The 22305-nt window shown below is 38.9% G+C and overlaps 2 protein-coding genes across 2 annotated transcripts; both read right to left on the reverse strand.

Annotated features, from left to right (window-relative positions):
- Positions 1-1454: 1454 nt before the first annotated feature.
- Positions 1455-7250, reverse strand: LOC139792782 (ovalbumin-related protein X-like). Its single transcript, XM_071736590.1, has 7 exons — positions 7083-7250; positions 6427-6492; positions 5141-5269; positions 4295-4412; positions 3413-3555; positions 2930-3085; positions 1455-2089 (listed from the first exon to the last, which is right to left on the reverse strand). The coding sequence occupies exons 1-7, from the start codon at positions 7248-7250 to the stop codon at positions 1688-1690; spliced, it is 1182 nt and encodes a 393-aa protein (XP_071592691.1). The 3' UTR covers positions 1455-1687.
- Positions 7251-12115: 4865 nt separating this feature from the next.
- LOC139792785 (serpin B11-like) lies at positions 12116-17875 on the reverse strand. Its single transcript, XM_071736593.1, has 7 exons — positions 17695-17875; positions 17116-17178; positions 16414-16542; positions 14984-15101; positions 14521-14663; positions 13611-13778; positions 12116-13438 (listed from the first exon to the last, which is right to left on the reverse strand). Exons 1-7 carry the CDS (start codon positions 17860-17862, stop codon positions 13034-13036), a joined length of 1194 nt encoding a protein of 397 aa, XP_071592694.1. The 5' UTR covers positions 17863-17875; the 3' UTR covers positions 12116-13033.
- Between the last annotated feature and the right edge of the window lie 4430 nt (positions 17876-22305).

The raw sequence follows: 22305 nt of genomic DNA on the forward strand, positions 1-22305 counted from the left end.
CTAGCCATTGGTACCTTGTTGAAGATTTGGTCCAGTACTGCTGAATTTGAAGTTTTTGCTGTGTCCTGTTTTCCCTTTTGAGAAAGGGGAAGCTTCTTACTAGCCTGTAAGCCTTATGATTCCTTTGGTTTTTTCCCATTCCTTCATTTTGACCTTTGTTGTCATTCAGGAAACAGCACTGGTCACTGAGGCATATCTTGGTACTTTAAGCACTTTCCAGTTTAATAATTATAGGAAGACTACTTTGCAAATGTAACCCTTTCCAGGCCTTCTGATCGTTTATGTGCACCAGCTTTTAAATTTTACAGGGTGGATCAACTAACTGCTTCTGGCTTCAAGAGATGCAAAAGGTGATGAAACTGCATGTAATAAACTTTGAGATGTTGAAATTTTGCATTTCTTGGAACAGTTCATATCACTGATTTCATTTCTAAAGAAAAAAAATTAAAGTTCACTTGGTAAAACAGCTGTTTTAGCACAGAAAAGCAGCTGAGTCTCTATCACAAATATCTGATGATATTTAAGTAATGCAGATGTCAGACCTATGCCACCAGCCACTTTCATAATACCACACTGTGTGTTAATGTGGAAAAAGTTCCTCACCTCAAAACTCTCAACAGGGAAATGCTTTTCCTAGTACCTGTCAATCTACTTATTCTTTCAAATGCCTTTTGTGTTGTATGATTTTCAGATTATTTCATCATCTAAGATAGCAGAGTGGCCAAAATAGTTCTTCCTTGAAATATCTACCAGACTAGTAGTCAGTACATCTTTAATACCCATTGGAATTGTACTGAAAAATATATAGAAATTAATTATTACTCCCCTGGGATTTTTCTTGGCAATCTGTAATACAGAGGTGAATCTAACTCTAGATGTGTGCATTTATGATGTCATAAATGCTTAGAAAACTTCATACGTACATGCTTTATTCATTCTAAAAGTAGGATTCGGTACTAAATCCCATTTTACTCACATCAGTTACCAAGGTAATGATATTTTTAAGGGTTTGTGGTCCAGAAAATTAATATAATTCTCATAGCAGGCACTTGTGATTTTCTTTTATTATATTAACAACAAAAAAATCAGTTCTATGCATCCAAATCAAAAATGTATAATTAGAGTGAAATCAGGACATAGTATTGAGTCAATATATCCATATTTGCAAATGGCAATGGACATACAGGAAGAAAAAAAACAGAGAATATAGAGATTCTCATGTATTTCTTAAAACCAAGAAATATAGTCTTGAACTGTTACAGAAACAAAGAAGGCCAGAAACATTAATGGAAGAATAATGCACTGAAGTTTTTAACTCCACTTGAGGGCTTCCCAGGGACTAATTGAAGTTAATTTGCTAAGCAAGCTCAACAGAGGAAAAAAGGTTATTTTGAAAGCTGTGTTTTTTTCACAGAACTCCCAAGAAGGAATCAGATTATTGAGTACCACTTGCAGGATTTTTCCCAAAAATCAAAATATTCTTATATTTGAAGTGTCTATCAATGTTTTAAACAGTAATTCAGATAGCTCTTTTGCTTAGTAGTTCTCAATAAATTCTGGGTCATCTGGATTATCATGGAATCACAGAATCTTTCAGGTTGGAAAAGACCCTTGGGATGGTTGTGTCCAACCATCATCCTTACTCTACAAAGGGGAAGGCAAGCATTGTTTCCAGCTCTTTATTTCCTTAGGGGGAACGATATCTACCAAAGAAGAGGATGCTGTTGGTTGGGTTGTGTTTGATCAAGAAAAGGAATGGATGGTCAGCCCTAACCTCTTCAAACTCAGAGGAATGTTTGATGACTCCCATCACACCTGCTGAGCCTGATATCTCAGTACCCTCTTCATTGACTTCCATGTATGCTTCATGGATGGCCTCAGATACCTTCAGGCTGTCTGATGAAGAGATACCAGACAGATTGGCCAAAGGGCTGAACAGGTCAGTCAACCCCAAGGCCTCTAAGACAGATGTGAGATTATATTTTTCCTCAATCTTCATGCGTGGGAGGTACACTTTCACTCTCTTCTTTTCCATCACATTGGGACTGGTCCACTCAGTAAGCTTTTCAAAGCTGATTTCATTCTCAAGCTGAAAAGAGAGGCAGGGAATTAAATGTCTGGGATGCAAATAAAACTTCTTCATACCATTCATTTTAATCAAGGTTATTATAAAAAAAATAAAAACAAAAACAAAAAACAAATCAAAACAAAACAAAGAACAACAACAGAAAAACAAGCAACCATGTCAGAATTGTTTGTGTGTTGGTATCCTGTCAACAATCTTCTTGTAGTCTGCATCATTCTGATAGCCTCCAATATCACCTTGCAAATTAACATGCAGTTAATAGTAGCTGGTAAATGCAAACTCTTCTACATCTTTAATAACCTACTTGGTTTGAATAGTTTAAATCCTTTTAAAATTGAGAATACTTTAGAAAGAACATGCTTTGTCTAACTTTGTTTTTCATTCCATTTTGACAATACCAGAGCAATTTTTGAAAGCAACACACTCATGATGCTTAATGGGGATTTTGCTAAGAAATCATTAATGATTCCTGCAAAGAATGACTGATTCTCATGAGTGTTAGCAATATTTCTTTGACATTTTTTATGGCTGTGTGTTTGTGTGTGGGTGTGTGTGAAATTATCTAGCAAAGAAAGCATCTACCCATGCATACATTTTATTCTGCAGAAGGCTACATCAGCACTACCCATCTTTACCATAATTTTACTAGGGTGAGCCCAGGGCTCTCCTGAGAGGCCAATCACTTCCTGAGCACCTGGTAGCACCGAGGCAGCTGATGCACCCCCATCTGCACAGCACAGCCACAGGCTGAGCAGCTGGGATGTGACTGGACAGCAAAAGATCTGACAGGAGCCAAGTCCCACTGAAGTGATAACTCTTCTGCTTCCCTTGCCATGGCCATACCTGCTCCAGGCCAGAGACATCATCAGGCAACAGCACCAACATGCTCAGCTCCCCACTGGCATAGGGAAGCTCCAGGATCTTCACTTTCTCTGCAGCCACTACTGCCACTTTGAAGGTACCGTTCTGATACATCATTTGGACAGGCCTGCTTTCTTGCTGCAAAAAAAAAAAAAAAAAAAAAGAAAAAAGAAATGTGAAATGTGAGATGGTGTGACTGGGGAGCAATTTTTTTCTGTAGGCAGGTAAATGTACAAGCCCTTTGAAAGGGATCTTTCAAGCGTGTTGTCTTTAAGGAAGTGCTGTGTCTCCATTTTCTTCTCTTGCCTGCTGGATGTGCCCTGGTCAGACACAGCTCTTGCAAGCCTGACATGAAAGGGTCCAGCTAAATCATCCAGCCAATGATAACAGCATGTTGTGTGTGGAACACCCACTCTGCTGGCCGTGCACCTGTCCTCATCACAAGCTGTGTCCGTGCCCCCCTACCTCTGTCACACTGAAGGGCATTTCCCGAGTGTGTTCTTCTTTAAACTCCGTCTTCCAAATCCCTTTGAAGTAAACGGCATTCACGAGGACTAGCACAGTGTTGAGATCAACAGAGCCTGGTTCAAGGAAATCTTGGATCTGTCCTTTAAGGAAGAAGCAAGTCAGAAAAGTGATAAATTTCATAGCAGCAGTCTGGCATTTTAGATATCAATCGACATGTTGCTGCTTGACTTGGCTTCCTCTTCTTCAAAAGTCTGATTTTGAAATTTAGGTTCGTGAGGATGATTTAATGCAGAACGACTGGCACCTTGCCAGGCATTTCTGCACGAAGACAGGGAAGTTCAAGAGTGGCATAGTACCCCAGGAATATTTCTAACCAGTACTTGGAAGAAGATTTATGCAGAAAAGAGAACATGAGAGGGAAGCTATATAGATTTTCTATTTCTCATTGTGCTTCTTTCCACACTTCACTCTTTTTTTTTATCACACTTCAGCACAATAAATGTACACAAGCTCCTGAATTGTTCCTTTCCCACCATCAACCTAGTGCATGCACTGCTTTCTCTCCTGGAAGCCCACTTCCTACCCATCCAGCTCATCCTTGTAAAATTATGCGAATATTGTAGAGAAGCTGTGAGTAATTTCGAATGAGTTAAGCTCTCCAGGCATAAAAAAGTGTGCACATGGAGTGTGCATATCCTGGCATCTCTGCCTGTGCCTATGTCACTGTCACAGGTGCAATAGAGTCACACCTTTCCACAAAAAATAGTCACTAATGGGCACACCAGGGGAAAACGTGTCCTCTAATGTTTTGTCATTCCAGAAGTTGTTCAAATACTAATGTGAGAGAAAACAATATTTCAAAATCTTGCTTGACCTTACCATTTGTCTGATTTTTCACCCAGGAATTAATGAGCCATCTAGCTTGATCTGGTGCTGTTTTGAAGTTGACCATTTCCAGGCCTGCTCTGTACAGTTTCTTCACACATTTTAAGTAGATCTGTAAAGACAACAATCATAGACTGGTATACTGTACAACAGTTGTAGACTAGACACAGCTAGTATTTTTAAAAAGTAGTATGAAGGAGAAATAAAATACAGCTAAGTGAATTTTTTTAGTTATGCCATGGTTGGGATGTTTTCGTTGATTACGAAGGAAGAACCTACTAAAACTAGGCCAGAGAAATTATTCTGATGGATGATATTTTCATATCTGACATGTTTATTACTTGAGTAACTATTAGAAATGTTTAATATTTTCTTGAAGAAAGCCATTATTTCAGGTCTATTTCAGGCCTATTCTTATCATTATGTTCACTCCTTTTCTAAAAGTATTTTCCCATATTTTTAGAAAATAAGTTTCCTTGAGTAAGAATATTTTTATGTTTTGTTTTGAAAATTCAGAAGTTGTATCTGAGGTGAGGTTTACAACTGAAGAAATGTACTGAAGTCAAACTATATCATTCAAAAAAGCAACTTTTTAAAATGAAAAGTCTTTGGAGGAGCAAGCAGGGAGTGGTGATTTACATTACCATTTAGTTTTGTTTATTACCCCATTCTGGTTTGATACTATTGTCAGGGCTGTGGCAAAGGGAAGAGCTGTGGAAGTCCACACCAGTTGGGACCACTGAATTAACAGAACATCTACTCTGGCCAGTGTTCCTGGATTACAGGTTTATATAGGTTTATACAGGTTTTAGCAGGAAATCACTCTGATGTCCAACTCACCGGTAGGATTGGGGATGTCTTTTCAGCATAGAGTCTGTTGGCAATGCGGAGTGAATAATTGCCTTTTGGTGCACTGATATCAGACAGGAGTTCTTTAAACAGTATGTGTATATTCATAGACTTGCCGCACTGAATTGTTCATAAGAAGATAAAAAGGTATAGCTGTTAGCTTATTTTACCAGGAAGAGAATTAATTAAAAGGTACAAATAACATGGGAAGATGCACGGTGTTAGGACATTTGCAAATGAATATGTGCTGCAGTCTAAAAGCTCCTCAAGAAGGATGTTCCGTATAAGCAACTAGTTATGTACGATTAATTCACAGCATATGAAATACTGAAAAATTCAGGTATTGATTGCAATTTGCAACTTGTTGTAGATATAGAGCCTGTAGTTCCCAGATTCTGCTTGCATTTTCACAGCAGCTTTCTGGTGAAGCTGCAGGCAGGAGAAGAGTGCTGGATGACAAAGGAGTCAGGAAATGTCTCATAGTGATGAATGGATTAGCTAATGCCCCAAGAAAAGTGTTCCTGGTGACACAGGCTAGGAGCCTGTAAGAAAAATACACAGTGAAAAACAGTGGCTGGGACTTCATTTTGTAAGAAGAATTGTGTTGCACTGCTCCTTTCTAAATGCTTATCCAGCCACAAAATGCTCTAGCTCTTAATTACCTTACGTTTTCTTTAATAAAATAAAAAGTTATTCTTGTTCTTTCCAAGTCCTACCTTGTGCTTGTGGTTTGCAAGTGAATGGGGACAGGCCAGAGAGCATGGCTTGTGTTATCTTTACAATAGGATCAGACTAACATAGAGGAAAGCACAGAGTTGGTATCAGTTTACTGAGACCCCTCATGGTTCAGTGGGAACTGGAGGCTGAGAAAGTCTCTGTGGATTTAGGAAGAGAATGGTTACTTTCCAGCCTTTGAGGCTGCTGGACTCTTTTCTCCCAAAGCATCTTCCTGCCCCGCTTTGGAATGTCAGCTACAAGTCTGATTTCTGTACCCTGGCTCCAGGTGCTGAGCAACTTCCAATTCATCTGCAGCACTTTCAGGTGTGCAGATGCTCATCTACATAAGAAGGGAGCCTGGTGCTCAAAGCATTCTCTCCAGTCCTGTCGCTTGTTCTTGTGCAAAATGTGCAGCCTGTCTTCATTTTCTGTTTTGTTTTGGTTTGTTTGTTGTTTCTTCTATCTTACATCTCTAAATAAAGAGCATTAGCAAAGGTTTGGGAATGTGTTGAACCTACACAATGCACAGAAGAGAAAACGTGAAATAGAAATGAATGTACCTTAGCTTTCTGTCCCTTCGTCTGAATAGTTCCACCAAGTCCTGCAATTTTGTCAAAGTGAAGAACCTGCAATTGAAAGTAGTAGTAGAAGAAATTAAGTACGTGAAGTCCACCAAGAGTCACTGATGTTAGTGTTGAAACTGTAGGTTTGGACCAGATAGGCCTGATTAGCACACAGATTAACAGAGAAATGTTAAGTGAGCTTTAAATCACTGAAAATTTGTGGCCATGAACCTCAGCTTATATCCCTCCTTTACCAGCTCATGGTGTTCAGTCTACAAACTAGCTACAACCTCACTGTACTGTATTTGTAACTGAAATTCTTTTTTCTTAATGTTTCATCTTTTGTATATTACAAGTGCTCCTTTCCACCTGGCAGAAGTCAGACCTGTGAAATAACACAAACAGAAGTAAGAGACCTGCCTTAACCATTCCTCAAGACTGCTCTTTCTTGATGGACAAAAAGCAGTGATAAGCAAAACTCAGCTCCAGCTCGAAATCACACACTTTGAAACACCATTCTTTTTCTTGGAAGGTTTGAATGCAGTACCAAATGTGACTAGGTGGTATGTAGAAAGTCCCAAAAATGTAAATGGATAATTTGTTGCTGTGCTGAGCAGGATCAAAGGGAGTTTGTGTTCCTTTATGTTACGTACCTTCTCCATCTGATCCTCAGTTTTACCTCTTGCTCCCAAATAAACCATGGCCAAAGCTGCAATGATGCTTAGGGGGGAATAGAAGATGTTGTCATTGGCATGGTGGACTTTCAGCTCTTTGAATACATCAAAAGAGAATTCTGCATTTGCTGCACTGATGGAGCCCATTGTAGAATCAATGTTGTCTGAAGCAAAAAGAGATATGATTGAATTGTTGTTATGTAGCACTGATTTTAAGAAGTACTGACAATCACCCAGAAACTGCTATGTGAGCTCAAACTGTTCATTGTTCTTTTTCAGTGATGAACGGATGAATGACCACATATTCTGTGATCATTAGAAATATTATAACTCCTGGACATTTTTCTCTGAATACGTTTGTTTCCTTTCAACAATGTACTAGCTCACCATCAATACAGTATCTTGTACTTGCCTTTTAGAAAATAGGCATTTTCATCCATGCTTCAAAATAATAAAAGCATTAATATAACTGAATGGATTAGTTTCCCTATGGCCACCCAGAGGACTCTGAATGATCTTTGAGATAATGCAAACTTCCTATTTCTTCTGTAGCTGCTCTGGACCACACTCTGCATCTTCAAATCAAACCTATTCAACTCACTATACTCTTAGTGTATTTCCTACAATTGCTTAGAAAAATCAGACACAAACTAGGAGGTTGCTTTCCTGTAGTTTATAGGAATGACAGAAGTAAGTTACTTTGTAAACCCAACCAGCTGCTTAGATGCTGAACTATAGATTTATGGGATTCTTTCTTGTAGTTCTGTTCTGGACGCTTAATCTCTGCTCATGCTTTTTGTTGAGAAAAAGCACAAGCATATGTATCATAAATAAGGATTTTGGTTAAAAATGCAGCATAGAGCTGCATTAATTCAGTCAAATTCTGTAATGAAAATTAATGTGATATGTTAAGAATATTCATTGAAACCTTTGATCTCTTTTGAATCTGAGACCAAGAAAGCTGCATACTGGTCTTGTACCTCTGCACCAGTTCAAGTCAGAGAAATAGGAGTTTATCCATAGGTTGAAGGAGATGTGGCTCACTATGTGACCTGAGAGGCATCTGGCACTAATGACTTTGGAACCACAGACTCTGAATTGTAATACTGTATCTCACCTGTGCCCTCCAGAGAGTGAGAATGAGAAAACTGAAGTGCCTTTACTCCCAAAGTAATTACTAAAATTATAAAAGAATAGTTTTATTGTGATAGCAGATATTCAATGAAAACGAGGTATTTCTAGTCAAAGTTATGGTTACAAACATGCATATTTTGCATACTTAAAGGTATTTGACAGTCAAACAGTGTAAGATACATTGATAAAGCAAATTTACTCTACATGCTGTCTTTTTACATATCTGCCTGATACTTAATGTTACATTCTTAAATATAATATCAATGTTTTTCAATCTTAAAGAATATAAATTTAAAATAATATTTTACTTGCATAAATACTTACCTTAGAACTTCAAAGAGGCTCGTAATAATCTCACTTTCCACCTGAACCCAGATACTTTGGGTTCTTGGTGATATATATTGTACCAAATGAGACACTCCCACTGTTAGCCTTCAAAAAGTCATCTTTTAAGTCACTACCTTTCATCATGACTCTTTGATTCATTGCACTTTAAAATACTGAAACACTGAGTGGACCAGTGTTACACTGGTACTCTATATAAAGCCAGTCAACTTTTATTTTATTGAAGTTAAACCTAATTTAAAAATTGAATTATTTAAGCTTTTGCTATAATTTATAAGACTGTACCAAAGCAATTTGATAAAAGTTTAAAACTATGTTTCATGCAGTTCTAATTCTGACACATTGATGTGATTGGGCTATATTAGGTAACTAGTGACAAATGAAAACCACAGGTGAGTAACTGCTGAAACATAGTGTTGCAAATATATCCAGAATAACATGATAAATTTTAAATAAACCCAGCTGTAACATCAGTTCTGGTAATTCTTACAGTCAAGTGAAGCTAAAGATCCAAAAATAATACAGAAAAATAAGATCTTGTCATAGGGCAGTGATCTGGGAGTGAGCAAACTGTTCCCACCACAGTTCATTCCTACTGAGTATCCATGGATATAGCTGAGGAAAGAGTCTTGTATTACCAGGGAGTGCAAAAAAAGTGTATGAGTCCCTGAAAACTTATCTCTTTTCTCACCTATGAGGCACTGAAAGTACAGAAAGCATTGCAACACAGTACTCCCACCAAGCATAGGGGTCTGTTACATGTGCAGTAACTCACTACAGGGTCTGTGCAATGGAACAGAGGGCAACTCCTCATGGGCACTGACAATCTGATGTTGCCAAAATAATGCAATTCCAAGAAGAGCCAGCTGCAGGGTGGTCATTTTATTCATAGAGTTTTGGATTGGATTTTTTAATAAATCTGAAACTTTCTGGTTTTTTGGGTTTTTTTGTTTGTTTGGGTTTTTTCGGGGTTTTTTTTTTTTTTTTTTTTTGAGGGGAAAATAGTACTAAAGGGTGCTTTGCTCTACTAAAATGCAGTAATATGTTCCTGGAAACCAAGGATTGGTGTGGTTTATGGTTTGTACTTGTTAAAAGCATAGCCACATCTATTTCTGTGCCTAAGTAAGACCAAAGTTTTTTACCTGAGGTCAAACTGTAGGATTTACAGCATACATGTGGAAGAGGACAGAAGGGCTCTAAAGAGAAAGCACATTTTGCACAAAACTTCATTTTGATTAAAGTATTTGGAGATGAATTCAAGGTTAGAGGGTGGGAATGGCAGAAGAAGGGGTTTGAGGAATATTCATGAATTACATAATTGCTGCATTGTATGTCAGACCCCAGAATATTCTGATATTCAGATATGGATTTTAACCAGCCAGTAGGATCTAAAGGATGATTGAGGGTCAGCTTTTACTTTTGATTCTCCACAGGTCATGACAACAGGGCCCTTGGTACATGCACAGACCATTCTCATCGATCTTCCAAACCTACCTTTTTACTGTGGCAGGTGAATAAACCACAGAATCTGTCTGCAGGAACATTCATGGTCTGTTAGACAATCATAATGCACAATATCAAATATAATTCAATTGTAAAATGCTATTACTCTTTATTGAATAATAGACTTGATGTGCAGTAAAGAAACAAACCTGGCATCAGTTAAAGGCCATAGGGCTGGATAATAGAAATGCCAAATTTGTATGCATTCAGTTACTGAGCATACATCAGTAAATTCACCCTCTGTGGAAGGGAAAGAGCCAATTTATCCTTAACAGTGTTTTGTTTTGCTGACCTGCTGGCATGTATGTGCAGAGCTTGATAACTGGGATGTTTTCTTTTCCTCAGTCAGAATGAGCTAATCTTCTGGATGTTATAGCAGTGATGAGAATGGGAAAATCTGAAGACAGTAAGAAGATTTCCTCTCACCTTTTTCACAGTTCCTACTGTAGGTGGGCTGCTATAGCTTTTACTTCTTTGTCCTATCAAGGACATAAGCTGTTTGTAGAAAGAGCTGTGATGTGTCCCCTTCTATTCTCCCATTTTCACATATTCACATTGGAATTACAGCTACTGGTCAGCATTTTGGAGCTTCCATGAAGAGCTTTCCTGGGACCTCCACTCCTCTGTATGCTCTGGTTTGATGTGTTTGCCCTGTCTAGACACCTGTGTCTTGTGCACCTGAAGGACACAGCCAGCCCTGCACAGATGGTCAGCTCTTTACCTAATGTCCTTTTCCTGTTGTGGGAGTTGTGCTCTTTGGGGCATTATATATTTTACAGCACTTGCCTTTATCACAAAAGCCATTAATTGCTTTCTTTTACATTTTATCTGAAAAATTGTAAGTCTGATTATGCAAGCTAACACATTCTAGCACCGTTCATTTCACTTTTTTTCCCTCTTTTCTTTTTTTTTTTTTTTTTTTTTTTAAGAGTAAGTAATTTATATTTAATATACACAAAACAGCAAGGGCAGTTACTGAAAAACATTCACGGCTATTTTGTGCATACCCTTTTCATCAGAAGAGTTCACAGCCTGTGTTTCCTGTTCTCTTACCAGCTAATCAATATGAAAACTGTGCCTCTGATGGTAATTTTACTATTTTAGGCTGTATTTAGACTGCAACCATTTGAGATAACTCCATAGAGTGTCATGAGCCATCTTTATTTAGCAATTGAATTTTTATGGAGTACTGTAATTTACTGTAATTTTTCCTGCAGGTCTCAGCATTTGGAAGAACCCTTTGAATCCACAGTACAGAAATAGCACTGGTGTGCTCACAGTGTTTACCTTCTTCCCACCAACAAGCAACAGGAAAAGGAGAGTGAATCATCAAACAGGCAGAATATTCTTCCTTCAAAAGCAAGTATTTTTCACATATATGTGGATTTTGGGCGTTGTCAGCTGCCAAACTGGGTGGGCTGATCTCTTCTCAGTAATTTCTTAACTATTCCTACCACCTACTCCACAACATCCAGAAGGTAGTTTAGGCAACAAGGTCTTCAGCAAGCAAATTCAGCAAAGCAAACTTCACCAAAAATTCTCCTCTGGATTTAGGTCCCAGAGTACTGCTCATCACCAAGTCAGCCAAGTAATAGTGGTGGTGTAAAAGAGGGAACAGAAACACATAGAAGGAAGGAGGCAAGGGGAGCAGCATCATTCTCCTCAGTGGCATTAGGACTAGCTAAGCCATGTCCTAAAAATGCACCCTTAATTCCCTTGTAAAATCAAATGCAAGACAGCAATAGTAGGTCAGGCTCAAGGTTTACCTGTCCTAAGGTCAAGCAGTGCAATGCCTAGAATTGGCACCATGAATATTTAAAAATGGGATGTAGACTTCAGTGTCACTTAGATGCTTTTGAAAGGTTTGCTTTTATTTTTACCTGCTATGTTAGACTATTTCTCTGTCCACTTAATTCTGCAGAATGGGAATTTATCGTTTAGTTTGCACCGGGTTTATTTTGATAAATGGAACAAATACAGGCTATCCATCTAAATACCATCTGTACATTTTATTAGGGTTTTTTATGCTTTTGAGGAACAAAACAGTTAGAACAAGAAACCCATGGTACTGGAGGCACAGAGCAAGAGAGCTGTTTTTAAAAAAGTGATAATGGCTGATCACAGATTGAAGTTTTTGTGTGGGAATTAAATGTCTAACTCACAGCCATTGTAGACCAGGCCTTGTGAGAAAAGGCCATTCATTATGCTGAAACCCTGAAGAAACAAAAGAAGCTGGAGAACTTTATAGCACATACAGGGTTTCTCAGAAAAGAATACAAGGAATGTGTCTGCCCTGCTTGAGAACAAGCAATGTTAAACTAGAAAAATCTTATGCTTTCTCTGGTATCTGAGAAAAAATTTCTAGGGCCTTATTGCAGCTTGAACCATTACCTCCAGTCAGCATTTAAAGGACAGGTCCCACAGGAATCCTTTGCTGCTCCCATACACAGTGGTATTTACCTTGAGAACTGTACAGAGGATGGGTAGGTAAAGTTGAAACAGACTGAATGTTAAGTTTGCCCTTTTAATGCAGATCCTTATCCTCCTGCATCCTTCATGTGGGAGAACCTACCACTCATTTTTAAGGGACTAAAATCATGTGCTTATGGGAGGCATGCTACACTAGGAAAGGATCATAACAAGGTTTTCCATGCAGATGTATCTAGAGGCTTTCAGCTCTTTGGCAAATATCACATAGTGTGTTTTAAGGTCCATGTTTTAGTGCTGCCTCCTAAAGGTAAAACTTGCCTGCAGATTATTTTAGAAAGAAAATAGTTAATGGCTTTTAGGCTTTTATCTCTAATTTGAGTCTTATCAGATAGCCTTTTTAACAGAAAATTAACACATTAGGATGAAACCTAGCAAAAATATGTTAATCTTCTGTCCTCTGTGCCTGCCAATGCAGATATTAGTGGGGAGAAAAATCTAATTGCCAAAATAACCTCCAATTAAGGAGAGGAGTATCTCCCAAAGAAGACAATGGTGTTGGTTGGGTTGTGTCTAATGAAGAAGAGGAATGGATGGTCAGCTTTGAATTCATAAGAAACTGGGCCACACAGAGGCATTAGAACAAGTCCCATGGCACTGGCTGCTTCAGTGCCCTCTTCGTTGACTTCCACAAATGACTTCTGGATGGCTTTGGACACAACTAAGCCATTTTTCTTAGAGATTCCTGACAAATCAGCTTTTCCCCAGTCAAAAACATTCATCACTCCCATTTCCTGGAGAGTGTTGTTGAGAATATAGCTTTCCTCCATCTTGAACTGTGGCAGGTACACCTTCACTTTCAGTGGTTGCATCCTGGTCGAGCTCGTCCATCCTGCTAGTTTTTCATCTGTGAGGGCACATTCAAGCTGTAAGGAAGCATTGATAATAGTGATTGACACCATAATGAAAGGGAGGAAAAGATAATAAGGTTCACTTTTTCCTGCTTGTCTTCAGACCACACTGGAGCAATGATGTTTAATGTCTTGCTCTATGTGTAGCCCCATATGTATGCTGCTAGAGAGGAAAAAGAAGTCTTACCTGTTCTAGGCCAGTAAAATCCTCACAGACAACTTCAGGAAGAAGAATAAACATGCTCAGTTCATTATTAAAGTATGGGAGCTCTAACACTTTAATTTTCGGTTCCTTTATGAAGGCCATGTTAAAATAACCTTCTTGAAACATCATCTGCACTGTCTTTTTCTCATTCTGGAACACATGAAACACATTAAACAGAAAATACAAAAATGTTCACTCTGGTTGTAATTGGTTTCATTAGTGAGATTGGAGTTCAATTCTGAAAACATTAATTTTACTGGTCATGGGCTTAATGTACTCGTAATACGTAACATGTGACATGTTCCTCCTTCTTAATTATAGTTCCAATGAAGTTATCCATCTCAGAACCATAAAATCTCCTCTTCCATTTCTACTGGTGCCAGTTTACTTTACTCACAACTCCCTTGTTATGTCATAATTTTTTCTGGGATGTCAGATGAGGAGACTGATGCAGCTGATGCAACCATGAACCTAAATTCTTCATTAATAATGTGTACATCGTCCAGAGATATTTCAGTTTTACTTCATTTTTTTCCTCAGAACAAATGCTGTTCTGTTGGTAAATAGTAGCAGAGGAGCAAAATCCTCAAATTCAGTCCCAAAAGCAAACTGGCTTTGAAACAGCATTCTTAGCTGCAAAATTCCCAATTTGGAGTGCTTGGTGACTTTGACCCACCCAGGGTCTCAGCTGAACAAGAGTCATGTCTGATGGGAAGTGATAGAAACAGTTATGTGTTTGGTTAAAAAGCTTGAGACAAGATATAGGGACCCGTTGTTGTAGCTGAACACCAGTGTCTTGTCCTGGGATAACAGAGAGGAGGGAATTCCCATCCGTTATTATAGAAGACTGATTTCCACCCCCTGATGTCTCAGTTCCTACCAAATACTGTACCTTATTCAATTGGAAATATGTTTCCTTAGTGTCTTCTTTCTTAAATTCTACTGCCCACTTTCCTTTAAAATAAATAGCATTGACCAGGACAAGTACAGTGGAAGGATCAATAACCCCAGCAGAAAATAGGTCCTTGATTTTACCTTTAAAAAAATGAATTAAGAAGAATTATTAGTTTGTTCAGGCAGTCATCTGAATATTAATATTTACTTCTGCAGATCTGAAAAGTAGTATAATACTGTCAGATAAATAAAACTTTTATGCTAAGCTTTTGAAGCCAGGGACTCAGGGCTTTTTTGTACTTCTTCCTACATCTATTTCTTATTGAGAAAAAAATTCAGTAAGTGCTTAATATATAAAAATGTTGCTATCTTTGAATGAAAGAGTGGAAACTGAAATTCAGACATGATATTCCTAACTGATTGAATTGAAAACCAAACAAACTGCACGTATTGTTCTTTACCATTTGTCTCATTTTCCACCCAGAAGTTAATCTTCTCTCTGGCTTCTTCTTCAGTGTATTTAAAATTGACTGCTTCCAGTTCTGCTTGATAGAATTTCTTTGTGGAATCCAAGTATTGCTGGAAAGTAAAAAAGACAGAATTTTATCACAACATGATGACTTTTATAAGATTGATAATTTCATGGTTTCAGAATCATTCCATGTAGTAGACCAACAAGAAAATAATTAGTAAAAAAGGCATGTGTAAGAAATCAATCTAAATAACACAAGCATTCAGTTTTGAGAGAGAGATTATTTTTCAAATACATATTTGCAAATATTTTTCATTTTTATTTTCAAGATGTTCTGAGCAGCAGAAATGCCTCAGCACAGCAAAAAAATATCTCAGATAAAAGCTGGTACCTTTCTTTAAGCTGGTATATTGTTTTTACACTGCCTGTCTTGCCTTAACCACCAAACAGAGAAACCTTATTTCAAACAAATAACTGGGGCTGATTATATCATGAGATGTGTGTGTGTGTGTATTACTCTATATAGATGTATACAATGTAAAACTTTGTCACTGTTAATTTTAGCAAGTGCAACTACTTACAAGAGACTTAGCTGAAAGCAAAAGTACAAGACAGAAAATCACCTTTATCCTGGCCCAAACCAGGACAAACTTTTAAGTATAAAACCTCCCCAGGCTGCTGGTCACCTTTTTCTGGCTCTGAAAAATCTCTCTGTACACTGAGTTCAAAGTTTGGGAAGAAAGATGAAATCTTGACTTGAAAAAAGAAAGGTAAAACAGCACTGTATCTAGCAATACTCTCACTGGTAGACCTTGAGTCTGTTTCCTGAGGAAATTATTTGTATGCATTTGCATTGCCTGGGCTGTCAGTGTTCCACAGGAATGTACTGAGATTGTCAATTTCACTGGATTAGAATAATTAATGAAAATCTCAAAGATGCTACTTTCTTCCAAGATTTATTTGAAAAAGCAGCAGGGATCAGAGTCCCATGTTTGCATAGAGTCTGAAGGAAAGGTGGAAGAGTGAGTACAAACATTTTATTTAGAACACACTGAGGGAGAAAAAAGTCTACTGCTGGTCATTGCTTTGTTCCTTGGATAGTAATCGTGCAGCTTCACTAGACACCAGTTATGTGACAAAGATATATTATTAACACATTTTCTGGAATGCCCAGGGAAAGCTTTTACCATAGATCTGTTTCTTCATATAAAAGCTTTCAAGTCATGGCTTCCCAGTGCCCTGCTGTTCACCAGAAATAACCACTGGGCAGCTAAGACAGAAAGAGCCTGTGCAGTGCAGTCATTTTGCAGCACACACTGGCAGCACCATTGTTTTTCATTTCCCCTCCTATTTCATGATGGAAGAAATTCTGCTGAGCTCATGACAGCTCCCAAGAGCTATTAAATGGATTCCTCTTACCTGGAAGAATGGATAAGTGATTTCTCCAAAGAGCCTGTTGGCAATGGTGAGAGAGCAACCTGGTCTGGGTTCACTGACAGCAGCCAACAGAGCTTGGAACTGGGAATGGACTTCTCCAGCATCTTTGCACTTCAAGCAGGAAAACACAAGTTTCAGGGTGGGCTTTGAGCTTTTCTATGCAAAGCTGGACCTAAGGCTGCATTGCCTGGATCCACCCAGCTGATAGAACCATTGGAATAAATTCATCAGGACAACAATCCAACTGCCCCTGTACCAGCTTTACAGAATGACAAAACAATTCCCCTCCAGATCCAGAGCAACCCACCTTCAAATCACACTGCATCCTACCATGATGACTCTGATGCACAGTGAGGAAAAGCCTACAGCCTGGGAGGAGCAAGCTCCAAGGTGCTTTTGGCATGCCCTGTAGACAAACCTTTGCAGATGGCAATTTAAGCACTTAACGCATTCTGGATTAGTACTGCTTGTTTTGGTTAGAAACCTATAAAGACTTAGCTGTTGAAATGTGTCATCTCACAAGGCCCCATAAATAACTAGTAAAAGAACACCAATAAGCAGGTCTGCTGATCTAGACAGAGGCTGCTTAGCCCTGCCCTGCTTTCTGATTAAGGGATGGTTTGCAAGGCAAAGGGCTGACAAACCAGCACTTGTTGCTTCATCTCAGAGCTGCAACTATCTTACCTTTTCAGAAGGGTGTTGGTTTTCCTGGTTTGTATTGCTCAAAACTTCACTGAAATGAAATACCTGCAATGTAAATATTGGGTGAATGCAGCTAAGTGACAGTACCTCAAAGCTAAAAGACAGTGTTGCAAACCTATCACAAGACACAGACACAGTCAGTGGGCAAAGTCCTGCTTGTCTTTTATCATGAGATCCTTGCAAGTGATCAAGAGGATTTTGTAGAGGATAAGCTCATGAAATCTTTGAAAGATTTCTTCTTCTTAAGAAAGAATACTTTGGGTATCCAGAGAAGGCAGAAGACCGTATCAAAGGGAACCACCACTTCTGGAGACTTGGAGAGTGGGGGATACCTCTTGAACACTTCCTTTAGCACTGATGTATTCAACGACCAGTTACTGTAATAGTGTGAAATAGTGTTTAGTCTGAAAAGTTAGGTATTAGGAATAGCATAGGAGAGGGTATTTTTGGAGGCTTGTCTGCATCCCTCCTTTGAATGCTTAGGAAATATATCCAATGGTATTGTCAGCCTCTTGGTTCATATCTTGCCACCTTCCTATTTTCACAGCAAAAGAAGCCCACCTTCTCAATTTCTTTGAGTGTGTTTCCCCTGGCTCCGAGGACAACCATCCCAAAGGCAGCTGAAAGACTTAGTGGGGAGAAGAAGATATTTTCATCTCTTTTTCTTTTGCTCAGCTCTCTGAAAAAGTCAAGACAGAACTTGGCATTGGCTGTGCTGAGAGAGCACATTGTGGTTCTGTGATCACCTGCAACAAGGGAAACAAAGATTTAAGCTTCCCATCCTTATGCCTGCTAAGCTGAGGTGCCTCGGTAGAGCACATTAAGGTTTTCTGCAGTGGTGTGGCTGAATTGTTCAGCACTTCATGGAAAATCCCTGATTACCACATTTGGGATGTCACAGTGAATCTGAAAACCAACACCCTGGATGGCAAAAGAAATACATTTTCAGAAACAGTATTCTGAGCTCAGCTTTTTCTCCAGCTCAGACAATCGCTATGCATTTGTAACTTAGTCCTAACTTTGCCCTAACCACAGTCCCAGCTTACTTTATGTCCCAATCTTTTTTGCCTCGAGTCCTCTAAGCATAGCACTTCCTAATTACACCCCTTGATTGTACCTCACTCTCTGTGTCTCTAAATCTTGGTGTGTATTAATTGTCTAATGCTCACATACCGTGTCTTTCTAAGGCAGGCTGCTTAAAAACATTTGACAGAAAACTGCTCTGCAGATGGGCTCACTTAGCAAGATTTTCAACAAAGGCACATTATGTATTAGTAGAAAATCCCAGTCATACTTTTCATCTGCAGCTTTAACACTTTTGCCAGATATGCTTCACAGTTATTACTAGCAGATGATCTTGAATGTTCTGCAAAAATCTTCACATCTTACACCTAGGACAGAATTCCTTTCCTATGAAAGCATTTTCTCAGTGGTTTCATCTAGTGAAGAGATGTAGAGCCATCTGATCCCTTGGAAAGTCAGTCAGTATTCTGGAGTGTCCACCATTCTAAGTCACTTTTATTTTGATTCTTACTGATTCTGAAGAAATTTCTCCACAGATAAGATACCCGATCTCATATAAGATACGTTTCCCCCTTTACACAAGAAAAATCAAATTAACCATATAAATACTGAAAAGCTGGCATGGTGTAGAAAGGTTATGCCCTCATATATACCAATCTGGGTCATGCAGAAGAAGTGGGAAATAGTTTACTTTTAATTTTCTTCAGAAATACACTTGGCAAAGCCATTGAACAAATTAAGTACAGCTTCATGCCCACACACTTTTATGTAGTCCAAAACTTTGCATAGCACCTTGAAAATACTCTCATTTACTCAGAATATGTTACAGACAGTATTCATGTGATAAGCAGATATGGACATCACTAATGCACATATCAATCTTTAGATATTTCATAGTTTTATCATTTGTAATGTAAAGGTTAGAATTGAAGGTTAGGGAGATATTTACCTTCTTCTCAGGACTGATGGTGTCAACTTGACTGTTGAGCCTGATGACAGGGCTTCTGGAATATAAAGCCATTGCCACTCCCAGTGGCAGCATAATTTTCACTCATGATGTGTCACATTCCTGTCTGTTGCAACCAGTCAGTATAATTAGGGGACCTTTTGTGGAATCTTTAATTTTTCCTTATCCCTAGAACTTCAGAAAGAAGTCATAATTTTAAATGCATAATGAGATGTAAAAAAAAAATAATCTACCAACTTATATAAAGTAGAAACAGTGGAGGTTTCAGGGGATTTACCTGTAAAAGAATAAATTCTACCAAATATTATGTGTGTGATTGTCAGAAGTGGCACAACCAAATGCAAACACATATATGTTTGTAATAGGAATTATTTATAAAACCTTTGCAGGTGACACAGTAGCAAGGAAAAGTAAAATAATAAAATACAGAAGTACCTATGTGGCCAATTGTGACATAAGATATTTGGAACCACCAAGAGGAAGTAGGGCAATGCCCTTTACCTGCTCCATTTCTGTGCTTCTGAAGACTTCTCTCTTAAAAATCCCTACCCGAGAGCTTTCCCTAACTGTTAACATCCTCAATGGGTAATTTTGTCCTTAAAGGAGAAAAAGAATTCATCCATTTGTTCCAGAGTTTGTTGAATATCCAACAGCCTGGATGAATAGTATCTTGCTTTCATTTGCATGGCCCCCTAGAAGTGTGGGCATGGGTGCACGTTCAGCTGTGCCAGGTCTGTGCACTGGGTCAGCTGCAGCTGAGCACTCTGCAGTTGCAGTGATGTGGCACAGCCTGGGTGCTCTCACATCAACCACCCAGCATGTGCAGACCAACTTTGGTGCACCTGGGATGGTATTTTTCCTGCAGAGGCACTGGGGTTAGGGGTTTCCCATGTATCATCTGCATTTCCTTAGGTTTTCCTGATGGAAGCATGAGCGCCCTGTTCCTCTCCAGAGGATGCCTGATATATCTCGAGCACTTGAGTCTTACAAGGAGTGTCTGATGGAAGTGGGGTTGTTTAGCCTGGAGGAAAGGAGGCTGGGGATAAAGAGACCTTATTGGTCACTACAACTAACTGAAAGAAGGTTGTAGGGAGGAGGAGGACTGTCTCTTCTCCTTAGTAACAGATAATGGAACAAAAGGAAATGGCTTCAAGCCAGGAGAGGTTTATATTGAATATTAGGAAAAATTTCCTTACTGAAAGGGTTGTCAGGCACTAGAACTGGCTGCCCAGGAAAGTGATGGAGTCAGCCATCAGGTATTTAAAAGACATGTAGATGTGGCACTTAGGGACAAGGTTTAATGGTGGGCTTGGCAGTGGTTTAGGTTAATGGTTGGATATTATGATCTCAAAGGTCAGTTCCAAACAAAAGAATTCCATGATCTTCTGTAAGTGGGGAAAGCATTTGTGGTGCAAGGGGCAATGCACAGAGAAGCTATGCCTGTCCACATAGAGTTCTTTCAAAACCTTGCATTCTGGAGATTTGTTTACAGGAAAGCTGAATGAGTTTTGTAGAGGCAGCCTTTCCACAAGTCACTGGTGTGTCAGCTAAGTTTAGACCAGGACTTCACTGTCCTCCTCATTTTTATCCTTGACTCTGAGGAAGTCTGGTCCTTGCCTTCTGTTGCTACAAGGCATAGTAAGCAGGGACAGAGCAGCACAATTATAAGAAGCAATATGTTTATGGGATTCTTTTCTTGAAAAAAAATCTTCCTTCATATTTAATTTGTTGTGGTGTGTGGGTGAGCAAGTATTTGCATGAATGTATGCAAGCACAAACACTTGTATCACTGATTTCTAAGTACTTAGTTATTGCTATAAACATATACTTACATACCAACCCAATCAGATACCAGGCTTCTCTGATATTTAGGAAGCTCTGAAGGCAGTTTTGTATCAGTCATAAGATGCTCATGAGTTTATTTCTTTTCTGGTTTGAATTTTCTCATTTTCTTGGAAGAAATAGGAATTAAAAACACACTGTTCACTTGAGCCCTGAGGACAAGATGGTGAGATCTGCACAGATTTTGCCTGAAGGGAAGAAAGCCGTGGAGTCTGGTTTTACTTGCTTCATGTTGAGGCAAGAAAACTCCCCAAATCAGTGTCTGTTTTGCTTTCCTAGTTTCTGCTGAGGAAGCATCTGCTGTCCATACAGTCCCTTCAAAACCCCACTCCTGATCCTGTTCCTCATGGTGTTGCCTAAGGGAAACCTCAGAGCAGAACCAGGGAGATGCTCTTCTCTCCCTTGTTGTGGTGAGCTGTTCTCTGCATTCTTATTTTTGGCACTAGGCATAGCACAGCTGGAGGAAAATTGCTGTGGAATACTATAGCAGAAAGTATGCAAGTAGGAGCAGCAAGATGCAACAGCTTTAAGAGTAGTATTTGGTTATCTCTCAGAACAGAAAAAGGGAGATGGTTTTCAAGCAGCAAGACCCAAATATGTGTTTCTCTTTCAGAAATACTGGCTGTCTTTAATCCAAATTAATACAGTGAATGGAAATTTACAACCCTGGAGAACAATAAATCATGTCCTTTACATGCAAGGGTGTGTGTTAGGGTCACAGGTCCCCTTAAAATTCATTAATCTGTGCATAAGTCTGTCAAGGCAAAGTCCAAGTTATCTAATATGATAGCAGAGAAAAACAATACACTCCTAGCCCTGCTTAGTTTTCTGATAGTTTTGAGCTCTTAACTTTATCAAGCAAACAGGCTTCTTTATTGTTGTTGTTTTTTTATTTTTTTATTATTCCTCTGTTTGTTTAGGTCCTTCTGTTTGCATTACATTTTTGGTTACTTCGGGATTTACTGTCTCCATTGCTCCATTTGGTGGAGGTTTGTTTCACGTGGACATTTCTACTACCATTTCTCACAGCATTGGGGCCAGGGCCAAGGGAATGTCTACTTCTGTATGTAAGTTATAGAGTGCAAAGAGTTCTTATGACATGAATAGGATAAGTATAGGAAGGCCAGAACAGGGAACAAGAGATCTACTTGGTCATACCAATCAGCCAAACACAATTTCACATCAAGAAGCAATGACTCACTCTGAACAGCACAGCCCATCAGCATGTCCCTTGTGGTTATTCTTTGCTGCAAGTGCACACACTGCAGAAGCCTGGTTGGCTGCAGTTCCCCTTTGCTTTTTTCTCACCATTTTCAGACCTATGCTTCCCTTGGTCTCAG

This window comes from Heliangelus exortis, chromosome 2 (genome assembly GCF_036169615.1).
Source record: "Heliangelus exortis chromosome 2, bHelExo1.hap1, whole genome shotgun sequence".
NCBI lineage: Eukaryota > Metazoa > Chordata > Aves > Apodiformes > Trochilidae > Heliangelus > Heliangelus exortis.

What these genes read in the sequence shown, in the direction of transcription:
- LOC139792782 (XM_071736590.1), bottom strand. Translation starts at nt 7,250, where the DNA reads ATGGGCTCCATCAGTGCAGCAAATGCAGAATTCTCTTTTGATGTATTC. An exon ending in AGACATCCCCAATCCTACCG is followed by an intron (nt 4,413 to 5,140) that starts GTGAGTTGGACA and finishes TTGTCTTTACAG; the next exon opens with ATCTACTTAAAATGTGTGAA. An exon ending in ATGTCTCTGGCCTGGAGCAG is followed by an intron (nt 2,090 to 2,929) that starts GTATGGCCATGG and finishes CTCTCTTTTCAG; the next exon opens with CTTGAGAATGAAATCAGCTT.
- LOC139792785 (XM_071736593.1), bottom strand. Translation starts at nt 17,862, where the DNA reads ATGTGCTCTCTCAGCACAGCCAATGCCAAGTTCTGTCTTGACTTTTTC. An exon ending in CATATTTCCAATTGAATAAG is followed by an intron (nt 13,779 to 14,520) that starts GTACAGTATTTG and finishes CATGTGTTCCAG; the next exon opens with AATGAGAAAAAGACAGTGCA. An exon ending in ATTTTACTGGCCTAGAACAG is followed by an intron (nt 13,439 to 13,610) that starts GTAAGACTTCTT and finishes GCTTCCTTACAG; the next exon opens with CTTGAATGTGCCCTCACAGA.